The 25,468-nt window shown below is 42.8% G+C and overlaps 1 protein-coding gene across 7 annotated transcripts in view; it reads right to left on the bottom strand.

Annotated features, from left to right (window-relative positions):
• Window positions 1-4,699: 4,699 nt before the first annotated feature.
• The window catches only part of TACC2 (transforming acidic coiled-coil containing protein 2), a 185,608-nt gene continuing 164,839 nt past the window's right edge, over window positions 4,700-25,468 (bottom strand). For 5 of the 7 annotated variants that reach the window (XM_088450515.1, XM_088450514.1, XM_088450516.1 and 2 more), the window contains 9 exons: window positions 21,773-21,913; window positions 21,202-21,282; window positions 15,398-15,544; window positions 12,330-12,406; window positions 9,048-9,091; window positions 5,895-6,055; window positions 5,641-5,747; window positions 5,333-5,453; window positions 4,700-5,246 (listed from right to left, as the gene is read on the bottom strand). In XM_088450515.1, coding sequence (XP_088306641.1) covers window positions 5,181-5,246; window positions 5,333-5,453; window positions 5,641-5,747; window positions 5,895-6,055; window positions 9,048-9,091; window positions 12,330-12,406; window positions 15,398-15,544; window positions 21,202-21,282; window positions 21,773-21,913 — 945 coding nt within the window. In that variant the 3' untranslated portion in view covers window positions 4,700-5,180. Of the gene's footprint in view, window positions 5,247-5,332; window positions 5,454-5,640; window positions 5,748-5,894; window positions 6,056-9,047; window positions 9,092-12,329; window positions 12,407-15,397; window positions 15,551-21,201; window positions 21,339-21,772; window positions 21,914-25,468 lie in introns of those variants that run through there. The other 2 variants (XM_088450517.1, XR_015870049.1) reach the window with 2 other exon arrangements.

Here is a 25,468-nt window from a genome sequence, read left to right as displayed (position 1 = left end):
ACAATGGCACACTGACACCTGGGCTACCTGAACAATGGCACACTGACACTTCGGGTCCAAGAACAGTGGCACACTGGCACTTGGGCTCCCATAACAATGACACACTGACCCTTGGGCTCCCAGTACACTGGGCCTGATTCAGAAAGGATCGCTGATGAGATTGCGTGCGCAGATGGCCGATTGTTGCGTACTGCGCATGCATCGCAGTGCACATGCACAAATGCCTCACTGCGATCGGGACTGTGATCTCAGTGACTACGCAGACCCATCACAGAGTGATTGACAGGAAGTACCACTTGGGGGTGGTGACTGTGGGTGGTTGGAGAAACACAGGCGTGCCAGTGCGTTTGAACGCAGTTACAGGGGCGTGCATCAATTAGCCACTACGATGGCATACGCAGCTGGAGTGCTCACTGCGTACAGGAAAGTTAGCAATTTATAAGTGAGGTCTGACCTGCTGTAAATGTGCGAGAGGCTCCGTGTACTTCAAAGTTATCAATGTTTTGGATGGATTGCAAGGTTTTACAGATGTGCGAGATGGGAAGTGGGTGTCTGCATGTTGTCAGTGCGAGTGCTTTGCGATTGCACATATTGGCATACTTTCGCAGCAGACCTGCGTACAAGATTGCAGCCGCGATCGCATCAGCGATCCTTACTGAATCGGGCCCAATGGCACACTGACACCAAGGCTCCCAGAACAATGGCACATTGACACTTGGGGTCCCAGAACTCTGGCACACTGACACTTGTGCTCCCAGAACAACAGTACACTGACACCAGGGTTCCCAGAACAATGGCACACTGACATCAGGGCTCCCAGAACAATGGCACACTGACACCAGGGCTCCCAGAACAATGGCACACTGACACCAGGGCTCCCAGAACAATGGCACACTGACACCAGGGCTCCCAGAACAATGGCACACTGACACCGTGGCTCCGAGAACAATGGTACATTGACACTTGGGGTCCCAGAACTCTGGCACACTGACACTTGTGCTCCCAGAACAATAGTACACTGACACCAGGGCTCCCAGAACAATGGCACACTGACATCAGGGCTCCCAGAACAATGGCACACTGACACCAGGGCTCCCAAAACAATGGCACACTGACACCAGGGCTCCCAGAACAATGGCACACTGACACCGTGGCTCCGAGAACAATGGCACATTGACACTTGGGGTCCCAGAACTCTGGCACACTGACACTTGTGCTCCCAGAACAATAGTACACTGATACTTGGGTCCCCAGAACAATGGCACACTGAGCTACCTAAACAATGGCACACTGACAATTGTTCTCCCAAAACAATGGTACACTGACACTTGTGCTCCCAGAACAATAGTACACTGACACTTGGGCTCCCAGAAAAATGGCACACTGAGCTACCTAAACAATGGCACATTGACAATTGATCTCCCAAAACAATGGTACACTGACACTTGGGCTCCCAAAACAATGGCATACTGAGCTACCTTAACAATTGCACACTGACAATTGATCTCCCAAAACAATGGTACACTGACAATTGATCTCCCAAAACAATGGCACACTCACTGATACCTGGGCTCCCTGAACAATGGCACACTGACACTTGAGATCCCAGAACTCTGGCACGTTGACACTTGGGCTCCCAGAACAAAGGCACATTGTCACTTGTGCTGCCAGAACAATAGTATACTGACACTTGTGCTCCCAGAACAATGGAACACTGGCATTTGGGCTCACAGAACAATACTACACTGACACTTGGGCTCACAGAACAATACTACACTGACACTTGGGCTCACAGAACAATGATACACTGACATTTGGGGTCTCAGAATAATGGCACATTGACACTTGGGGTTCCAGCGGAAAAATGGCTGGACACCACTGTTTTACTAGAAAAAATAATATGAGCTCCAGGATGGTGTGTTTATAAAAAAAAATCTGCAATACAGATATAGCCAGCATCATCGCTGGTGCGAAGCGCCCTCACGCATCTCGGCAAAGCGTAGCAATCGCCAGGCTGCGAGCACTCGCAGCCGGCTTTTACCTCACTAAAGTCAATGGTGTGCGCGTGCATACACACACTATAGACGTGGGTATGCGAGTTCTGCCATCCATGCATCACAGCATAGATGAGCGTGGCTACATCTGTACTGACAATGCAATGAAATCTAATTAAACTCTGGTTTCAGCGATGTTCAGCAATAACATGATTTAAAACATAGCTGAGCAAGTAGAAAGATTGTATTAACAGCATGGAGGAAACACAAAAACTGTTTGCCAATTTCAGTTCATTAGATTGCAGCAATTTAATTACACGATTGGTGTAATGGTTAGTATTACTGCCTCACTGCCACTGTTCAATTCCCACCATGGCCCTAACTGTGTGGAGTTTGTATATTCTCCCTGTGCTTTTGTGGGTTTCCTCTGGGTACTGCAGTTTTCTCCCACACTCCAAAAATATACTGGTAGGTTAATTGGCTCCCAACAAAAAATAATAACCCTAGAGTGTGTGTACATGTGGTAGGGAATATAGAGTGTAAGCTCCACTGGGGCAGAGACTGATGTGAATGGACAAATATTCTCTGTAAGGTGCTGAGGAATATGTGTGCACAGGGACGTATCTATAATGGGTGCAGATCGTGCGGGGCACACGGGCCCCTGTGTCCAGACGGGCCCACACCGCACTCACTGCACCCATATTTTTAATACCACTCTGGAGTCCTTCATCGGTGCTATCAGTGCTGTAAAAATCACCTGGAAAATGGCCGTGACCTGCGCAAGCACAGTAGACTCTGGGCAGAGACTCAGTGCGCTGCTGGGCGACGGAGAAAGAGGAGGAGGCCCCGGACGGAGACTGCACACGGGCCCCCTCCTCTTTTAAAACGTGTGCGCTATATCAATAACTGGTAATAATAATAATACATAAACCAATAAATGTCAATTTATTTATATATACAATTAGGTCATTTGCCCGTTTTATATTTTTATATCCTTTTGCCTCTGATGCTAGATTAGATCATGTGGATCTCTAATTTCCCATTCCTATCTTAATGAAATAATAAAAGGCTTAATTAAGAACATGATGCAAATAGACATGAACTTTAATCAATGAAGCACAAATTCAGCTAATGCAAGTGACTCTGATTGGTTACAAGAGTATATTTGACAAAACCTTCAGCTGCAATTTTCCTTGAGACTCTTAGGGGTATATTTACTAATGTGCGGGTTTTCAGAAGTGGAGATGTTGCCCCTAACATCCAATAAGATTCTATTTATTTATCCAGCACCTTCTAGCAGATAATAGCTAAAATCTGACTGGTTGATTTGGGCAACATCTCCACGTCTAAAAGCCTGCACTTTAGTAAATATAACTCTTAAAGAGTAAAAAGTACTTAATTGTAATTATAATAAACAAGCATTTTAGTAACACTTTGTATCCTCTGTGTAAAAATATATAGTTCCAGTTTGACCAATCAGTTTATTAAATGTAAATGAATTCAACACCATGGTAAGAATTTTATACTGATGGGAAGTTTTCGGAGGCCTGCATACAAAACATTATCTTTCCTGTAAATTGCTGGTATTGTCTAGAAACATATAAGTTCATTATTTATCTGAATGAATAAACCAACCATTTATAAGGTTACTTTCCTTTTAGCGCAGGTCTGGCTTTGGGAAAAGGACACCTAGGTCCATGTATAATTTGATAGAGTTGCAGGGAACACTCTGCTTAATTTGTATGTGAGTTTTGAATATAAATAATATATTATTATAAACGCTTAACCATTGGCTCAAGCAGGACTGACTAATTTCCATTTTACAGAACGGACACAGTACTTGGGGATATGGTAAAACACATAAATTGTGACCTAGGGGACAAGAAAATGCATTATTAGGGCCCGATTCAGACTACGGTTAAAACTGTGACTGTGGGCACCATTTAGAGTTGAATGTAAAAATGCTCTTTTTTTATATGAGCTGAGAAGCACCTGACGACTTGCATTTCTATTCCTGTATTTTAAGTTACATAAGTTTTAAGATACTTGCAACGTTAAATCTAGTGTATAGATGCATCTGGAGGCAAAGTTGCAACAATCTTCGTAAACTCCAAAAACTTTCCCATAGTGTTTGCAGAAGCAATATTTACATCTAGCAGCTAACGTGTTTTACTATCCGTGTAACTCAAAATAAGATGGAACTCAAAGGGACTTTGCATAACTTGTGCCAGCACACCATTCCTGTACAGCACTTGCATGTGAAGGCTCCACAAGTACAAGACAGGTTTAACACTAAGTATGGATGCAAATTGTGTGCATACGGAGTGCCTTAATTTTGCATAAAGATGCATCTTTGCATGGTACAAATGCACTTTTGTGCATCTCTATATCATGGCCCTAAATGCAGTGGAAACACAAATATATATTTCAAAATCATTTAATCTTATTCAAAAGTGACCTACGATCTGGCACTCCCTATTATTATTATGGATGATTCCAACTGTGCTTACACATACAGAAACCGATCCTACCAACTTACATGACTTTGGGGTGGAGGTGTTCCACATCTAACGGATGACAGTTGTGTAGAATATAAAGCAACTCGAGCAGGGTGTACTGCTTAGGTAAACCATTTAATTACATGTGGTTAATATTTGTGTCTGTCAGGGTTAGTGCAATTAAGAAAAAGTAATTCTTACCAATGATAAGGCAAGAAGCACAAACATTTATTTCTTAAAGGGAAAAAATTGGGTTATCCAGTGTTTGCATAATACAGATTTATTTACAACACACCATCATGCGACTATGAGCTGATGTCTTTCAATTCCTTGCAATCATTTTAAATAGCAAGTCCAATGTATAAGAGAGTCCCCCCACCCATCTGTAATGAAGCTTCTGAACTTTGATTGTAGTCTTGCCCGGCAGGACGTAGAATGAGCTCAAAGCTCCCTTTGACATGATGCAGAACTGGGTAAAACCCCTATAAAATGTTACAAACTTGGAGATGTAGGAGCAGTTTTCTGTCTCCCTGATACAGGAAGGACATACGAGAGGGAAGCGTCACCCGCTTCCTGTGCCCCTTCTCCACATTGACAGTACACGTTAAAAGACTGGATCTCCCTTTTCCACATCATCCCGATTGCACTTAGCTTGAAATCCAAGCATTCCGTAAGAAGCAGGAGCAGGTTAGCTCTTCCCCATTTTAGAAATGAGTTCATCGCAAATTTTGGTAAGTTCTTCAATCTCCTTATTCTGTAAGTAGGAAGAGTAAGTGTGTGAGAAAAAGGGAAGGGAAGGAGGGAATGGCAAGGGGAAGGAAAGACAGTCCTTGTACTAACCTTCTGTTCCAGGGTCCTCTCTAAGGCATCCACCCGGAGCTGTTCCTTCCTCAGGCTGGCATGGTAAGCTGCCTGCTCCTGCTGAGACTTACTGCGTACCTGGGCGATCTCTGAATTAGCCCTGCAGGGAAACACCACACATTTTATGATGCACAATGTAGCATATGATTTATGAAAGCTGGTGCACAGGAAAATTGTACTGTAACCCGTAGCAACCGGATATTTGCTTTCACTTCTTAAAGGGTACAGTACGAGAAAAATGACCATTGGTTGTATACCGACAACACAGGCGTACGACTCCCCATTACCTGTCCAACTTCTCCTCCGCATGGATTTTCAGAGCGTGGTACCGCTGTTCTTCTTTCTTTACCCGCGCCAGATACTCCTGTGCACATTTCTTCAGCACATCCTCATTCTGCAGAAGGAATGTTTTGTACGTGATCAGATCCTCAGTAATTATCAATATGACAGGCAGCAACAAAGGTGATCTGCACAGTGCAGGAAAACACATCACTCTAGTCAGGTAACTAGGCTTTCAGTTCCCTTGTCCAAGATCTCTTACCTTTCTGAAACCTTCCAGCACCTCCTTCATTTTCTCATACCTCCGGAAGAGATCAGCCAGCGACTTCTCCACTGAGTTAAGGTCGGCCAGAGCTTGTTCTTTCTCCACAATCAGCTGCTGCACTGTGTGGTGAGAGACCGACTTCTCTCTCTGCTCATCCTCTGTCCAAAGACAATAGTATGATCAGTGCCCTGCATTGATAACATGTCCTTTCTTATTCTTATGGACTGCCAGAACATAGATAATGATTACAAAGACTAGACAATATGCTGTCATCGCACCCCAAAGTAGAATGACTGGACTGAGTGACAGCAGGTAAATCAGTTCCTTTGAGAGCCGCAGAGTATTCTGAAGCAGGACAGCCATGTACTTTACCTGCTCGTATCTCTGAGTTTCACACAGACTGCTGGGACCGTTCAGATAAATCTGGTGCCCCACATAAGGGCACTGTGTTGCCCAGTAATATCTCTGTACTGCATTGATGCAATCACTAGGCTGGCATGCATGAGCTGCTCAGATGCTCATTCTTGGCAGAGGTGACAATGATAAGTATGACAATATATAACAATACGGGAGACACAGAAAGGGGCAGGGGGGTGGCTCCTCTACCAGCAAGTAGCTATAAATGTTATTCCTTCAAAAGTTATATGTATTAGATAGTTTATTTATTTAAAAAAAACGATCCCACACTAAGATAAAATCCACATACAGTAGGCTGCCATATAGCACACAGCGAATTTATATAAAAAGTAATTATTAGATATGGAAAGATCTACACTAATTGTGTAACTAAGAAAAACAAGCCATTCATTGGAATTAGCTGGGGACCCACATTTACTTTACATACTGTTCACACTAAGGGGTCTATTTACTAAGCAGTGTTATGAGACAGAGTGAAAAGTGATAAGGTGCCAGCCAATCAGCTCCCAACTGCCATCTCACAGGCTGTTTGAAAAATGACAGTTAGGAGCTGTTTGGCTGGCACCTTATCACTTTCTTATCACTTTTCACTCTGTCTCCTAACACTGCTTAGTAAATAGACCCCTAATTGCCTTCTTAGTAGTTGTTATATACAGCTAATTATAGGAGATGGAAACCCTTATAGCATGGTGGTATTACCACAACTGGCCAGGGAAATCATTAGCAACCGGGTGTCCCAAAGGTGAGCTGTGGGCGTCACATGATCAGCTCACGCTGTAACTTGGGATGCCCTCACTGGGCACTTCCAGTCTGCTGCTGCCAGGGTTCCCTCCATCTAATCATGGTTACACTCTGGCTGTTCTTCAAACTGTCTGATTGTTAAAATAGAGATGAACTGAGATTTAATCTTACAATAGTGAGTTTAATAACCCCACCGTACGCAAACCACATACACTGGGACATAAACATAGATAAACTTTTTGTTTATGTACTTTGTAAGGCGCTGCGGAACACTTGTGGCGCCATATAAATAAATGCTAATAATAATATTGGGCAATTGTACCTATATTGCAGAATGTGTAGTCTCTAAATTACCCCCGCACCAGATAAAAATCCAAAGGAAATCTGCAAATTATTAATGGATATATTGGGGAAGAAGAAGACTGCCCATTGCCCTAAGTCTACCTCACTGATATGTGGGCTGAGCACCACACAATTTTATGGACAGCCAATGTACTCACAAGACTCGCCAGCACACACAAATACGGAAATATTGACATACAGGGCACAGTGAGTTCTTACCTGGGCTGCCTTATGTTTGCAAGCGACAAAAAAAGCAGAAAGCAGCAGGTAAAAAAATAAAGAAATAAAATAAGCAAAAGTAAATCTGATAAATTAGAGGAAAGAGAGGTTTAGAGCCAGAGCTGGCTGTAATGTGATATGCGGAAGGGTCGGGGTAATTGTAAAGGAACACCGGACAGGTGGGGGAATAAAACCAATGACAACCAAATAGTTGTCAGATGCAGCCATTTAACTTTAGATCCTTTCAAATGTGTGACTGCAGCTTTTTTTTTTTCAATGCAAGACCCTAACTGGCCCTATGTGATCACAGATTAACTTAATTCTACAATGATATGTGGAATCTAGAGAACCCATTACTTGTACATCAGGGAACTTATGTAATAGTGTGCGACTGCCAGCCATTGCGGGAACTCCTGCGAATCTTCCCATACTTTTAAAGCGGCAATCATTTTAAAGGCAAAACCAGCTGCTTTAAAAATACGGGAAGACTTGCAGGAGTTCCCGCAGCAGCTGGAAGTCGCACGCTATTACATAAGCCCTCAGGAGTCCTTAACTACAGCATAATTTGCAAATGCAATACATGAGCCTCAGCTGTCTGTCCATATATGGAATCTTGTCCAGCCAGGTGAAGCACCAAGTGTGATCGTTAATGTATGTATTTATAAGCTGCGTGGAGCTCTGACACTGTCTGCGCAGCTCAGATTCTACAAGAGTCTGAATTCAGAGCGCACATAATATGCAATATACGAAGTACGTAAATATTGCCACAAAATGAATGTGGATATTTTAAAGTAAAAACGATATATTTAAAACGCTTGAGGTGATGCTTTCATACTTGTTTCCTATTGTCATTATAGCTTCAAATATAAAATAGTTATAGAACAGGCCAGTCGCTGGATCCGTTTTATGCTGTTTCGGTAATGTAGCGTTTCTGTAAAATACAGTCCCGCCCGTGATTTTTTCTCCACGAACTGAGACAATCGTTAGGAGACTAAGGACAGATACATTGTTTACAGCTGTATCTGCCAAAGATGAGATATGCCAGCGCACTGTCTCGTATAATGGAGGTTGCAAGTAGAAAGGTGTAATGGCTGATCTGTGGAAAATACATCATATAGTCCATAAGTCAGCACATTTAGGGGTATATTTACTAAAGGTCGATTTAAAATCGATTTAAAATCAATTTAAATCAATTTAAATCGATTTTGTGTTTCTGGGGCTTAATCACACATTTACTAACAGGCAATTTTTGATTCAGTTTTTTAAGTATTAGTAAATGTGTGATTTAGCTTCAGAAACACAACATCGTGTTAAAAACAGCCTTTAGTAAATATACCCCTTAGAAACAAAAGAGAAAATGCCAGTAGAGAAAACATTTATATATTTTATGTGCAGTATATACATATATACACACATTCACAGTAAACGTACCGATCATTTGCGCAATTGTCTGTTCATATTCAGCAACAATTTTCCTGCAAAAAAACAATTATAGGTAAGATTCGATACTCATCTCCATTCCATCGGAAATCAGTTTACAATATTATAAAGATATACCATAGTATTTTAATTAATATTAATTTTAAATTGCTCAGATCCAGGAGTATTAGGAATAGAATATCAATGAATACTGCTAGTACAAATATTTGTCTATTCTGATTTGTACACTATGCAGTATATAGTAATGCAATTATATCGTATTGTATTATATGATATTGCTATTATTATAAAATGTTGCTAGGATACACATTTATCTTTATTAACATATAGGGGCTGATTCCGCCATGCACATAAGTGCAATGCTGAACACAGCTTTCCGACTATCGGAAATCTGCACGTGTGCAGGAACCGTCAGAATGGGTCCTGCGTGATCGCACGCAGCCCCTGCTATGCCTCTTCCTGATTGACAAGCAGAGGCATTTACAGGGCGGTCCGGGGGTGGGGACGGCAGGCATTCCCGGAAACAGGGGCGTGTCGTCCCTGTGAGTGGCAAAGCCAGGATCTGAGCGGATGCAGTTTCCTGGCATCGCAATCTGGCAAGCCTTCGTAAACTGAGGCCACCCCAAGCAGTATAGTGTCTTTTTTTGCTCTAATGTGCGTGTAAGCAGCAATGTGATGCAACAAAACCGCTTCAGGAGACTGATTCATTTGATGTGTGACACTTGTATATTTGTGTGTAACTGAGACTGAATCTGTATACGATGCACGACGGAACTTGGCGTGAGAAAAAACATGGTAGCACTTCGTACACAGATTCAGACTCAGTTGCACACAGATATACAAGCGTCGCATTCCAAATGAATCAGTGCAATCTCATAAAGCTGATTTGTCACATCGCGTTGTGACTAAGACGCACGGTAGAAAGAAAAGGAACCTCTGCTCAAGCCGAGTCATATGGGACCTGGCTTGCCGAGAAGGGCTGAGGCAATAATGAGGAGGACACATTTGTACTTCTGGTCCCGTATTCTATGTACACCTCAGTGTGCAAAAATAAGGTGCAGTAAGGGTCCACAGGAGCTACAATTTGTAGGCCTGCCCCTTCCATGCATGTCATGGATCATTCTCCAAGATGTGTATAACAGCTGGATGTCAAAGTGTAGTTCAAAAGTCACTAATACCGGAAGGCACTGGTGGTGCACTATAATCTCGCCTCTGGTAACAACAAAGAGCAAACATTTCTGTAATGTCAACTCCAAATGGAAGCAAAAGAAATGTATGATACTACGACAGTAAAGGGAGTCACAGAACAAGTCCACCTAAAAGGACTTTATACATTTTACATCATTTTTGAGGGTAATGTAATATGATTTTGAATAATGATATGTATGTGGTAAAACAGAGTTACAATGTCTTTACCAAATGTATCGATTGTTTGTAATGCTACAGTAACCTTATATTTACTACAAATTAGCTCACTACTCCATTGCGTGCTGCTAAAGTTACTGCATCATTTTGTCAAAATTTCAAAGGTGCGTTTCAAAGGTTTATGAGCGCCATCTTGTTTTCAGTCACCATCTACTGCTCATCTGTACATTTTTAAGTGGGCGGGGACAGAACACCGTGTAGCCAATTCTATTATCAGAGAAATCACAGCAGCACAGAACATTTCAGGAGATAAGTGTGCTGAGCATGGAGGAGGCTTCACGTGATTACATCAGCCAGGACAAGCTGCAGGTGACATGGGCAGTGTCCCAATCCTAGTAGTAGAATGGACATAAGAAGGAAGTCATATACAAGTAGTAGATTGTGCAACGTGCAGGGTACCTAACAGCACATAGTAGTGATGTCAGGCTCTTATCAAACTGGGGCAGGAAGGCTATCTATCTTTTCACACTATCACACATCTATCTTTTTGATCACTTTTTAACTTCACGTGTGTGTGTGTAATGCAGAGGTTCCCAAACGCGGCCCCTAAGGCACCGCAACAGTCCAGGTTTTAGAGATATCCATGGTTGAGCACAGGTGGTTAAATCAAATTGACTGAGGCACTAATTAAGTCACCTGTACCCAAGCATGGATAGTCTTAAAACCTGGACTGTTAGGGTGCCTTGAGGACCGAGTTTGGGAACCTCTGTCATACTGTATACATTGTAACTTGTAAGAACAATAACACTTTTCTGCTACACCATTTATATAGAGTAACCTATAGTAGCAAACGCAAATTTAAATATTATTAATTAGAGAACGGCAAATATTGAGCATATATCCCGAAACAAATTTCATACATGTTTGCTTATTGTTTGATTTGCTTTAGATTTCCTTTTATCATTAAGGCTGTGATGGTATATCATTAGCACTATATTAACTATTTGAACTGTGAATTCTTTATACGTTACATAATATTCTACGTTGTACAGCACACTAGAAAATGTTTGCCATATAATTTATGACATATAGGAGAACAGTTCATCATTTTATTTATAAGTATTACAGAAGAAATGATCTTTAGGAAACCTGTCTGCACTCCAGGTGGATGTGAGCTTGTACTTATCCCCACACCATATGGAGGAGGGTTTAGTGCTCAGGATTTGTAAGGCCGTCTGAGGTATAAAAAGCAGGATTACAGAATACAACAAGAGGATCGGCTGCTCTGTTTAAGTAAGGTCAGACTTTCCCGCCCTTTACTACTGAAAGCTAAATCTTAGACTTATAGTGCAGAATCCATTGCAATACCTGAACACTAGTCAGTATGAACAAATGACTGAGGGCCTGATTCAGAGATGGACACAATGGTGATTTTTACGCAGATCGAGCGATTGTTTGCCATTGCCCATGTGTATAAGCTGCACTGCACACGCGCTGCCATTGTCTTCTGATTCCGCACGGACAGAGAACCCATTCGCAACGTGAGTGACAGGTAGTCAGCATTTGGGGGAGGTAACAGGGGGCTGGTTAGAAAAACGCAGGTGTTTCTTACAGTTTAAACGCCATTACATGGGCGTGCATAAATTAGCCATTGTGATCTCCTACGCAGCTCTCTGCGTGTCAGGAGAGCCGATGTATTTGAGGCAGGTCAGACCTGCTGCAAGGCCTGCATTGCTGGTCAATGTGCGGCGATGTTACCGATATCTATGCTGGTACGCGACGTCGTGTGCAAATGAGAAGGCAGAGGTCGGCATCCGGTAAGCTATTAGCATATTTTCGCAGCTGCGATCGCATTAGCGTCCATCGCTGAATAATCAGGCCTTGAGTGACTCTCTGTGGTGGACTCACCTCATCTCCACCACCTCACAGCGACTGTCATCGTACTTCTTCCTCCACTCTGTCACCTCCCTCTCCTTGGCTGCAATCTGAAGAATAGGAGTCATTTAATCTCAGTGGCGAAAGAAGAGCAAAACATTTAGGGTTAATGTAAAGTTTTTAAAACTAGAGAGATGTCACCTATGGAAACTAGGAGAGATCTCAGCATTGCTTAAGGGACAATCTGTCTGCACTGTAATGTATGTATGAAATTATAATCTATCATTTTTAATATTTAAGTCACAATTCAGAGCTGGATTTATAATGAAACTATATATCTAATACCACCCAGCTAACATAGAACCCGTTTCACCACTCACCCGTTTTTAGTTAGTTCTACAGCCTATTATTAGACCTTCACCCATGATATAAGTAATTACAGATGTGTCCTCATACACCTAGCCCCAATATGCCATGGAGCGCGAGACACCTGGTGCTAGTAAAACCGCCAGGTCCTGTGCAACTTTTTTGTCCAAAATTGTGCAGTAATCGCAAACGGATGCGACAAGCCGCTTCATGAGACTGTACTGATTAACTTGATATATGACACTTGTATATCTGTGTGTGAGTGAGTTTGTATATGTAGCACAACAGAACTTGGAGTGGAAAAAAAGCCGCGGGCGCTGCATCGTATCACTTCGTATACAGACTCAGACTCAGTCACACACAGATATACAAGTATTGCATGAGAAATTAATCAGTGCAGTCTCCTGAAGCAGCTTGTAAGACGCATTTGTGGGCGAAAAAGATGCTTGGCACAAGCCAAGTTCAGGCTTGCCTACACTCCCGATTTGGCCGGGAGCCTCCCGATTTTCAGGTGCCGCTCCCGGCCCCCCGGAAAGGCAGGCAAGCCTCCCGGTAGCCAGCAAACCTCCCGACCTCCCCTCATAATAAACTACAAACCCCCGAAGCGGGGGTGCCGATAACGCGATTGCGCAGCCCCGCCCCCGGCTCCACACCCAATGTGCCGTGAATGACCAGGCACGCCCCCTGCTGTTAGCCGACAATCAGCTCCCTCCCGGAAGGAGGGAGCTGATTGTCGGCAAGTATGGCCAAGTTGCATGGGAGCTGGTGAGCCGAGAGGGGCTGATTGGCAAGACTGTAGCAACAGTGTGTGAGGACACATCAGTACACAAGAAATGCAGTTTTATAGCTTCCACCAAAATCTCCAGACTGATCTTCTGCATGCAATACTGTATCTGCTTGTCTTATTCAAATCGACAACAGTGTTGTCAGTGCTCCTCCCATTGTACTTCTTAGTGCATGTGATTGGGAAGCACAAAGGGGAGGGGCATTGACAACAGCACTGTATGATTGGTCAGACGAGCAGGTCTGGTATGGAGGAGACTGTTGTGGAACCATTGTTGGCTGTAGGAAGCTTTGCAGACTAAGTAAAAGGTGCATCACAAGTAAGTGAAACTGTACTTAAAATTAACTTAGTGAGCTGTACACATTATCAGCTTTTACATACTGGGTGAATTTCTTTAACTTTGTCCACAGGGGACTGGTCATGGGCACTGATAGCTCCTTGACTAAGTAAATACATCTTGCCAGAGTTTCTACCACAGCAAATGGAATAGATGTTTCTGAATTAGCATATTAGTGTATTTATGTAAATACGAGTACAGATGTGTGCACATACTGTACATCTTACTTCCTTGCGCGTTAAACAGCCCGTCTAGTCGCTGTGGCGTGACTCTGTAACACTGAGCGTCTTTTTGTGTGACTTTTTACCTTCAAATGCTTCTTATTCGCAAAGCGATTATGATTAACATGATATGCGGCATGCCTACAGTATATTGTGTGTATGCGGCTGTATCTGCATTGTCACAGCCGCTGACACGGTAACGTAGCGTTTCACATGCAGATACACACACAATATAGGCATGCCGCATGTCATTGTAATCAGCAGAAGCTACTTGTGCGTCCTATTCACATCACTTTACGATTAAGATGAAGGTAAAAAGTTACATGAAAAGACGCTCGGCACTACCAAGTCGCACGCTGCTTACGTGTTATGTTTAATGAGACTTGTAGCGCATTGAGGTAAGATGTATGCAGACACTTCTGTATATGGTAATATGGGTTGTTTTAAGGAGAGCTTGAGAATAGTATATATGGAGAAAAAATGAATGTACGTATATGTATAGCGCAATCCCTGTAAAAGAAAAAAGTGGTTAGTAAGCATTAATGTTTATACAGCTTCTTTTGCACGGGTGGACTGTCCGTGAGCTCGTCACTATGGGTTACGATCCGCTTGTACATGTGGCATACAGACACTGCTCCAGTATTGCCGGAAGCAAGATTCTGGATACCGTGAACTCAAATACTGGAGCAGTGTCTGTATGCCACATGTACAAGAGGACGGAAGGGACAAGCACAGAGGGGACCAGCCAGCGGCAGAGAAGTGCTGCACGGAAGGTAGGCAGCATAGGGATACCTGCAGCCACCCATTAGCGGCCTTACAACTGGTGAAATCGTAACCCATAGTGACGAGCTCACGGACAGTCCACCCATGCAAAAGAAGCTATATAAACATTAATGCTTACTAACCACTTTTTTATTTTTTTACAGGGATTGCACTACACATATACTTCCATTAATTTTTTCTCTATATATACTATTTTCAAGCGCTCCTTAAAACCCATATTACTATTATTTAAGAAGTGAGCTGCTTTAATCTTTACATCATTCAATAGTGCGGTAATACATCATTAATTTGATACATCTGTATATAGTATAAGTAGTTTGAGTAAGATTTCTATAATGAACAAATGTTTTAAAAAGAAAGTGTTTTTTTTTTCTTTTGAATAAGTTATTGTTAGGAAACAGCTAAACGCTGTACTATGCAGGGACCTCCAATCTATGAATGTGTACGATGGGCTCTGAGAAAACCCAACGGTGCAATAGTGACACATAGTGGTCGAAAGTTAAATTTTACATTCAAACAGAAAACTTCCCTCTTCATAAGCAGAGGGACTAATCAGAGTGGAGGGATGTAGTGAAAAACTATGTGATAGGAAGTTGTGATGGACAGTTACCTCTTCCCTGGCAAGTTGAAGTGCAGTGTCAAAGTCCGGCTGCTGGTAAGAATGTAACAGGCCACTTCCAGTTGTCTCCATTACCACCGCACGAGAGTAAAGTGACTTATGCGAGAGGCCGACGTCTGTTGAGTCCAGCCCCTCAGACTGTAGGTGGGAAAAAGAGTGTTAGAATCCCACATTAATTATGCCTGTCACCTTATCATTACCGTGCAAGAAGAATGCAAAAGGAAGGCAGCCACGGGTAAGCTCACACTGGTAATGGCACAGCACACAGCAAGCAGCTCTACCTGGCTCTCTTACTCTGGGTCACTACAGCAGTATAGAACAAACTGGTATTTCTGCTCTAAACGCTGCAGGAGGTTATTTACCCAAAGGTCAGGCTGACCCCTGGTGACTAGTTAATCAACAACCAAGTGCAACAACCAAGTGTAGCTCCTGAAGAGGACATGGAGTTATGTTTTTCTCTTAGTAAAATAGGAGAAAATATGATATTCATGATGCCGCAGATTCCACAGCAAACGCAAAACAACAATTCATTGCAAATTCTTATTGTCTTTTCTTCCAAGGTCAGCTGAGAGCTCAGTAAAGCTTTAGGATGTGAGATATATTCATGGGAAGAGTAAGCTGGGTTGAGAGGTTGTTGCTTCAGCTCATCCCAGGTCAGCATGATGTGGTTTTGGGGGATAAATGGAACCACAGGAAACCAGGCTCTGTTTTCCTGTCTGTGGTATGGTACAGGGGACCTGTGTCTAGCCACTTGCTGAAATCAGCAGATACTTAATATAAAATAAAATTGTGTTAATTGTTCTTTTTGAGGAAAGGAAAACAAGCCGGTCAGTTCCCCTTCCAGCATTTTATGGAGCATACACACGGTCAGATTTTTCTTCAGATCTGAACGATAACGATTTAAAAAATCGTTCAATCGTTCATATCTGAAGGAAAATCTGACATGCCTGAACGATGAACGATGCGCGTTCCCAATGGTCAGATAACGATATCTGACATCTGATGTGTTTGCAGTCAGACTTGGACCGTTCCATTCATTTTAATGCAGTCAAAAATCGTTAAAATCTTTGGTAAAATCGTTCAAATTGTTCATCTGACTGATCTGACCGTGTGTATGCTCCATAACATCTGAGATACCCTATAGAGAGCAAATGATTATATTTGGCACAAAGCCTCTGCTACAGTAAGCAGGCAGCTAAGCACACAGGTAATCCTTACTATACCATGAAGGTTGGCTTTTATGGACGATATATGTCATTTAATCTGGGACAAGCACACAGCTCCAATGGTATTACATTCAAATAAGCAGAGAAATGTGATTTGATGCAAAAATACACTTTGACCACGTTTTATCCTTAGATGTTACAGTCTAAACTTGTGACTGTGCTTTCATAATTTATTACCAATTATTTATAGCGCATGTATATTCTGTGGTGCTTTACAGAGAATAATTGGCCATTCGCCTCAGTCCCAGCTATATTTCCTATAACATAGCTATACTCCCTACCAAATGCACATACGCATACACACTAGGGTTAATTTTTGTTGGGAGCCAAATAACTTACAAGCATACTGTATATTTGGAGCACAAAAGGAACCCGGAGTACCCAGAGGAAAGCCACGCAAGCAGGAGGAGTATATACAAACTCTACACAGTTGGGAATTGAACCCAAGACCTCAGTGCTTTGAGGCAGTAATGCTAAGCATTACGCCAACTGTGCTGTGCTTCATATTTTAAATAATACAATATTGTTTGCTTATTTACTTTGTTACTAAAGTTCTTAGTACAGAAAACTCTATTACAAGTAGTTTATAGTGGGTTACTGTACATCAGAACCATGTTAGTAAGCCATACTCCCCACCCATCCACCCAACCTATCTCAAAAATGTACCTCCATACTTAACAGGTCTACTTAAGGTTATTAGGTTGGGAGCACAATCCTTAATAAACAAATGGACAGTTATCAGACCACAGATGTTTCCTTGTTCATCTATCCTCAATACGCCATGCAGTGCGATATGCCTGGTGTGAGTGAGCCGCAAGGTCCTGTGCAACTCTACGAGTGTTGGGTGTCTTTATTTGCTGAAAATGGAGACTGTGCTGATTAGTTTGATATGTGACACTTATATATCTGTGTGTAACTGAGGCTGTAAATGCATTGTAGCACTTTGCATGCTGATTCAGTGACTCAGTGGCACACAGATATACAAGTGTCACATATCAAATTAATCAGCACAGTCTGCTGGTGCGTCCTAGTTGCATCGCTTTGCGACTTGAGACACATTTTCGACAAAAAAAAGACGCCTGGTGCTAGCAAAGACTCACGGGACCAGGCGCGCCGAGAGGGGCTGTTTGTCGGAACTGCAGCAAAGCTAGGACGCATCTGTATAAGTCTACAGCAATTGTATTTACTAACACTGGTAGCTCCATAATAGTTAGGAAGCAACGGGTTTCATCTGCTCCACAAAATAAACTAATCCATTCACTATAATACCAGCGGTCTGACTTATGGTGGTATCTGATGGGTTATATAATGAAGATGGAAATTAAAAACTATTTCCCTACTATTTAATGACACTAGTTCACTGATCATCAGATTAGTGAGGAACTATAATAAACCTATATGTCAGCGGTTCCCAACCTCGGTCCTCAAGGCACACTAACAGTCCTGGTTTTAGTGATATCCATGATTAAGCATGGATAGTTAAGTCAAAATAACTGAGGTACTAATTAAGTCAGCTGTGCTCAAGTATGGTTATCCTTAAAACCTGGACTGTTAGTGTGCCTTGAAGACCGTGGTTGGGAACCCCTGCTATACGTAATGCTACACTTGAGATGTTTAATTCATTCAGTTAGCAGTATTTAAATAAAAACATATTATGTGCATTTCATACGTTTTCTGAATTCTGTTATGATTACCACTTGTCTACCAGCCCATATTACCAGTTTGCAAGTGATAAAATATATTCAGAATTGTACAGGTATCGACAGAACCATTTACATATTTGGTACTGCTTTCACGTGACTTTCCAATAATCAACTAATAATTTATGTTACAGCTATTATAATCAGTGATTTGGTTCAGAGCAAATGATTGGAATGTAAGCAGGAGAAGTGGGAGATATTGTTCACTTTGGGAGGGATGCTCTGTGCGAAGTCAATTGTGCTGTAGTGCAGAAATTGGCCTGCAGGGGGAGCTCATCGCATGACACTAGGGGTATCAATCCAGATTTAAATATATAGATGCAAAGAAACTAGTCCTGTTGGGAAATTCCCACCAACTCTATCAGGGACGGACTGGGACTGTATTTCAGCCCTGGCAGTCCGCCCTGCACTCGTGTGTGAAGGGGGCATGGTTAAATCAAGGAGGCGTGCCGCAAGTCACGGGGGCTGGCCTCGCAGCACGCCCCCGTCTCTCCCCGGCCCAGCATAGCAGCCGCCGGCCCATCCATGCCTCCACCCCTTCTGTCTCTGTGATGTTAGTGATTCCGGAGCCGTGGGGTGGAGGACGGAGGACTCTTCCTTTCCCCCTCCTTGAGCCAGATTTAGGCCATAGGCACTTCTGACATATGCCAGAAGTGCCCGATGGCCAGTCCGGCCCTGAACCCTATTGACTGTCAAATGTAAACTAAGCAGCATAATGTATTAGCTAAGACGGTGGCTTTGTAAAGAAACATTGCATTAAGTATTAGTGTGTTAGAAAGTTGGCTGTGTAATGCTACTATATATAATATTACTTGTGTGATTCTGTCATTTATGAGTAACATGTATGCCCATCATTGTGATAACTGAATATGTTATTACTAATAAGAAAAAAACAATGATAACTGTGTATAACAAGGCTGCAGCCACCTGTAAACTCCACCACTTGCTGGGACTACCTAGCTGTGATTCCCATTGGAAGCTCTCCCTGCTAATCGCAGCCGAACAGTCAGTCCCAAGGGGAGGTGTTTTCTCCTCCTGGGACTTCCAGTTCATACTGCAATAGCAGAGAGCACTTCCAATGGGAAGCAACTTCCCTGCTATTATGGCAGCCATTACCAGCTTCTGGAAAATGCAGCCGGTGCAGTCCCTAAAAGCCGGACAGTTTGTTAATTTGTGCAGTATTGTGATCTTGCAAATGTGCACAATTACAGTCCTCCTTGCCAGAGACAGGTAAGGAGCCGCCACTAATTATAACTTAGGTCAACTGCGGTGCAGGAGCAGTAACTGCCTGTACATCACCCGTTATATGAAGGGCATGAGGAAATATGGATGAAAATGTGGTGCCTCGCTATGCACTGTATTGGTGCATACACACGGTCAGATTTTTCCTTCAGATCTGAACGATAACGATTTAAAAATCGTTCAGTCGTTCATATCTGAAGGAAAATCTGACATATCTGACATGCCTGAACGATGGACGATGAACGATGCGCGTTCCCATTTGTCAGATAACGATATCTGACATCTGATGTGTTTGCAGTCAGACTTGTACGATTCCATTAATTTTAATGCAATCAAAAATCGTTCAATCGTTCAAAACTTTGGTAAAATCGTTCAAATCGTTCAAACGTTCATCTGACAAATCTGACCGTGTGTATGCTCCATATCTTCCAGTATACTCTATGCAACATAGTGATACATGATCTCTATTTCAAGTTGACAGCAAGGTGAATGAACCAAAGCTGAGATGTGGCTGTACAAGTCAGCAAAGTTTAAGCCCTTTATGGTGAAGTGTTGGTACTGGGGATGACAGGTAACTTTATGATCAGACTACTTCGTTGTTATAGAAAGAGTTAAGACTCAGTGCTCTAGGCAGTTAGACGCATTGTGACATCACCCAAATACACAGATATATTGAATGCAGGTAAGTAACATTTTGAAAGTTATTTTATCTCACTTACACCATAGTTTCAGCTGGAATTAGCCTTTTAAATTTGTTTTTTTTTTCTTTTAGCAATTGACTTTTTATACATGTACTGTACTGTACCCATACTGTTGCTCTCATATGAAGACACTTTACATGTGTAGCAGTTTCTTTTTTACAAAACTGTTATATTTTTTTTTAGTTCTAGATGTATATATAAACCCTCATTAAATGGACTGGTAGAATTGGTGGTAAATGAGGCAAAAAGCTAAAACCGCCCCAAATGTTCAGTAAAACAAATGGAAAACATGCCAGGCAATTTGCAACTAAGAATATTGGATTATTACGTAAAATAGCTTATTCCAACATGCAACCTGTCTACAGATGTGGCCTTTCCAAGAAAAACCATATCTGGACAGAAAATAAATTATTAAATTGAGAAAAACAATCAAACGTATGTTTATCTGAGCAACCATGACCAGCACTAAGCTGTATGTCCAGTGTTCTGTAACCTTTGCATTACTAGAACATTAAATACTATGTTGTAGTGAAAACGTGTTATGATACAAACTAAAAAGGAAACTATAAATTCTGCATACGGGTGAATTCTAATGTGGGAAAAGGGAGTATAAATTAAGGGCATATGTACAATACTAATATATGAAATTGAAGGGGCTGTGTTAAAAACAAACACACTAGGAGGGAGTAAAATCAGGGAAGGTAAAATAAGTGACTTTATTTATAATAAGAATCTATTTTCTGTTGCCCTTGTTGAAAGTATATCGAATTATATTTAATAGAGAAGCTTATTATCACAGTTACACAGCTGATAGTGGCAGGCATGCTGTGCTGTGGTGGGAAGGACAGAAAACTGTGGGAGATCAAAGTGCACACACTGGCAAATGGATGCGGAGACTGGTTCATTGCACACTGCACCCCAGATACCTCTGTATACTGGGAGGCCTGGGAAATGTGCCTGGCTAACATCAGAGCCTCACTTCTCATGGCTTCAAACTCTAACTCCTCCTGCTCCGGGAAGAGGACAAGCCAGAGAGAAAAGTCATTTTAATAATCATCTGTTGCTAGACACCAACAAGAAAAACAGAGGAGAGATGTCACACATACAGCAAGTTCACTGGAGGAGGGGTAAAAGGCAGCCAGGAGGAATATGGGGTTACAGAAAGGCGAGAATAGATAGAATGAGAAAAGGAAAGACGTCATGGGATTATGGAGAAATGATCACAGACAGTATTACACTGAGCACCCCGGCTATGGCTGAGCTATGTGTCCAGTGATGCTCAGCCTGCCGCTGAACCATAACTGATCTACTGAGCCATTTAAGCAGTTACATTGTGCCGGCCGGGCGTGTGTGCTTACACTCATGGCCGTATCCCCGAGACAAGCATAGGCTACTGGCAGGATCAATCAAGTAGCTCTGGGGCGGCCACAGCTGGAGTGCCCAAAATTGTTTACCCCAGTTTTAGAATAAGAGTTATTGAGAGATGAATAGACAAACCTGTAGTTTCTGTGCAAACGCTTTTGGGTTCTTCTCTGCTAAATCCGGTTCCAGGTAACTGAGCTGGTCACAAAGAGCTGTGTGGTGTGAAATCCGTGAGAGCAGAGTCTCAGCAGCCAGGTATTCATCGTCCGGAGAGCCCTGAGACACAGGGGGAACCAAACATAATGCACATGAGTAATAGTATGTACAGTGTATTACAGCTGAGTGGTAAATATAATCATTCATATACTTCGGCATATCTCAACATGTATACTGACTCATGTATAGAAGAAATGACAGTATTTTACATTGTAGACTTATTTTCTAACAATAAGCAGACTCTACAAAGCTGCATGGGACTATGCCTAAACTTGCTTACATTTAACATACAGCCCATAAATATAGTGTTTGACAATGAAAACTGTTGCAGGGAAAAGGGTCTATAACCCAGCCAGCCAATCAGATCTCAATGTTTCCAGTCGGTACGATAATTGCAGCAAATGTCTGGTTGCGGCACATTCTACTTTGTACTAATTTACATAAACAGCTTCTAATGAAGTCAAAGTCTGGTTACTCATACACATGACAAATCATGTAGCTCCCTAGCTGTTGTGGAACTACAAGTCCCAACAGGCACTTTTATTCAAACAGTGGAATCCAAAATAGAGAAAGCTTTGCCCCAACATAGCAAAACAGCCTGTTTCTGCCATGTTTAAATTGCAGACAGTGTTGCAAATGTGGCCCTCTTTCAGAGCGTTCGCTCTGAATCAGGGCGGCATTATTTTATTTTTTTGTGCCGGCCTCCTGGCCGCTCACTAAGCTGTGGGTGACCACCCACAGCTTTTGCGAGCGGCCAGGTGATGGTCGCGACCATTGTGACCATCGGGCTTGCGATGAGACCCTTGTGGTAGGTTTTCGTCCATCGCAAGCCCCAGTGAGCTTCCGGCTCTAATAGAACCGGAAGCTCACTACAGAGGCCGCCCCACCTGCCCGCCTCCAAAACGGGGTGAGCTGTCAATCAAAATTGACTGCCGCCCCGTTTTGGTGCGAGACCCGTAGCAACGGTGCGCCCGTCGCTGGCAGGGTCACGCGCATGTGCACGCTGGAGCCAGCTCCGGCGTGCGCATGCGCAGTGGGGGACCATCGACCCGCTTGCGAGCGCTGTGCGCTCGCGAGCGGGTCTGAATCAGGCCCTGTGTTTGTCTCCTTTTCTAAGCATCATGATTAAGGCTAGACAAATATAAAAACTTTACACATCCAAACGCTACTGATTTGGTCGTCTACTGATTTTGATTTGACAAATAAGATGCTTAGTAAAGCCATGATTTGTATGTGTATCAATGTTAAGGGTTCCAGGTTTGGTCTGACGGTGCATTCAGGGACGTTTCTAGGGGCGGGCAGGCGACCTGTGCACTCCACCTCTGACCCCTATTGTCACTCATAGTCACAGTATCTCCGCCGGGACCAGCAGGCTGACATTTGCCTCTGCGCTCGCCGCTCCCCCCTCCCTGTCTGTCCCAGCCCATCCCCGCCCATTGCATGCCGCGGCTGCGTCGTGATATCATGACGTCAAGGTGAGCAGACGTGCAGAGGACAAAGTTATTTAAAGCATGCCCGGATGCAGAGGAGCCGGCGTGCTATTTCGGAGAGTGGGGAATGGGCAGGAGAGCCGCCGCCGCTGGCCGGGCTCCCAGCAGAGAGCAGAGCGGGCATGCAGGCAGCCAGTCTCTCTCAGAGAGAGAAAGAGAGGAGAGCAGAGGCTGCTGAGATTTTATTTTATTGGAGCAGGAGCAGCTCCTGGCAGACTGGAAGCCGTCTGCATTGGAGACGGTGCATAGTCAGAGCAGGCTTCCGCAACTACTGTAAGTATGTTACATTGCTCGCCCACTGTTGCAGATTATAGTGCTGAATAGAATTTATATTTAGTCTTTCAACCATAAGAATCATTTGGGGAATATGAATGAAAAAAAGTGCACATCTATATATTATTTGCATGAAACCATACAACACAGTATTGTCAGAAACAAACTATATAAAAATCCAGAAATAAAATAAACGGCATAATTATTTTCCCTTACAAAAGCTGCCCACCTGATCCTATGGTTATGTTAACGTAATTTATTCATAAGGTAGTCTTTCATTTCAGGCCACGCCCTTTATTGTGAGACAACGCCCTTCCGGGGGCCGCACGCCTTAGGCACGTGCAAACTTGCTATCTTATGCTTGTTTGAGGGGAGGGTGGGCGGCATTTTCTGTTCACACTGGGAGCCATATCATCTAAAACTGCCATAGGTGCATTGTATCTAAATTGGGGTGTTTAGTCGTGTTAGAGGTGCGATTTTGGCTTTAGTAAATCCCTGTTTGCAATATCGCACCAAAATCTCTAAAATACTCCAGATCGACCAAACACAATTCTTAGTAAATGCATCCCTAAGTATCTGGCATAGGGCTGGATTCAATTAGAGGCGAAAAGCCGTGATCTGCGTAAAGTAATCGCTGATGCAATGTTTTCAACACATTCCCACATATCACCCTATTCAATCCAGGACGTTTTAGCACGTGCCAAAAGTCCATAGGCAAAAACAGGTGTAAAAGTTTCACCACCCAGAGGCAGGAGAAAAGTTGTGCAAAATCCCTATTTTGGTAAAAAAATGTGGGTACCCTTTGGACACCCCCCTCCCCCCTAATGACTAATTAGGAAAAAGAAAATGTTTAAATTATCTTAAATCCCCCTAAAAAAAAGACATTATTGGGGTGAAAATGTTAAAAGTTTGGAAAATGGGTATAAAGCACTGGGTCTGGTGTTTTGGGGGGCTGTATGGATGGGACAGGTGTTTTGGGGTGCTGTATGGATGGGACAGGTGTTTTGGGGGGCTGTATGGGTGGGACAGGTGTTTTGGGGGGCTGTATGGGTGGGACAGGTGTTCTGGGGGGCTGTATGATTGGGACAGGTGTTTTTAGGTTTACAGGAGGCTGCGGCAGGTGTTTTTTTTCAAAGTTTTTTTCAAATGCACTTTATTGACACAAAAATATACTAGTACCCATTTTAATGTACCCTCAAATTAAATCCAACAATTAATTTGACCCCTAAACATTTAGAAAATAATTTTTTTCCACACTTAAGCAAATATGAATATAACAGCCCTTTGACTCAATTTAAGAACCCTAGATACTGTTATTAGGGCTATTAATACACCTATATTGATTTCCAGGGCTAGTTAGGCTTTTTATGGGGTACAGACTGACTTCCCCAAAATATGTCCTTTTCTCTAGTTTTGCCATTCGCACATCTGCGTTCTCACCTGTTTTGCAATTGAATAGGGCGAAAAGCGGGAGCACGCATAGTGAAAGTACACGAAAACTTTGCCTCCTAACAGGCGAAAAGCATGCAGCGAATAATGTTTTTCGCCTCTAATTGAATTCGGCCCATAGTATGGTTTGCTGAGACTTGTAGTTCAGGCTTCCTATCTCTGCCACATAGTATTAACCCAATTCCTGATTAACAAATAATGTCTCCACTGCAGATGAAGTCATTAAGCACTGCTGATATTGTGTATTACTGTTGTCTTCAAAAGAAAATACTGGCCTAGATGAAGGGCTACCAAGAGCACCCCAAAGAATAGCACAAGTGTTCATGACATGTGTTGGGCTTATTGCATTTCCTTCAGCTGCAAAGCACAATTGAATTGTCTCCAGCAAGAACAAAATAAATGG

This window comes from Taudactylus pleione, unplaced genomic scaffold (assembly GCF_031769625.1).
Source record: "Taudactylus pleione unplaced genomic scaffold, aTauple2 ptg000518l, whole genome shotgun sequence".
Lineage (NCBI taxonomy): Eukaryota > Metazoa > Chordata > Amphibia > Anura > Myobatrachidae > Taudactylus > Taudactylus pleione.
This window is presented reverse-complemented; position numbering and strand designations above follow the sequence as displayed.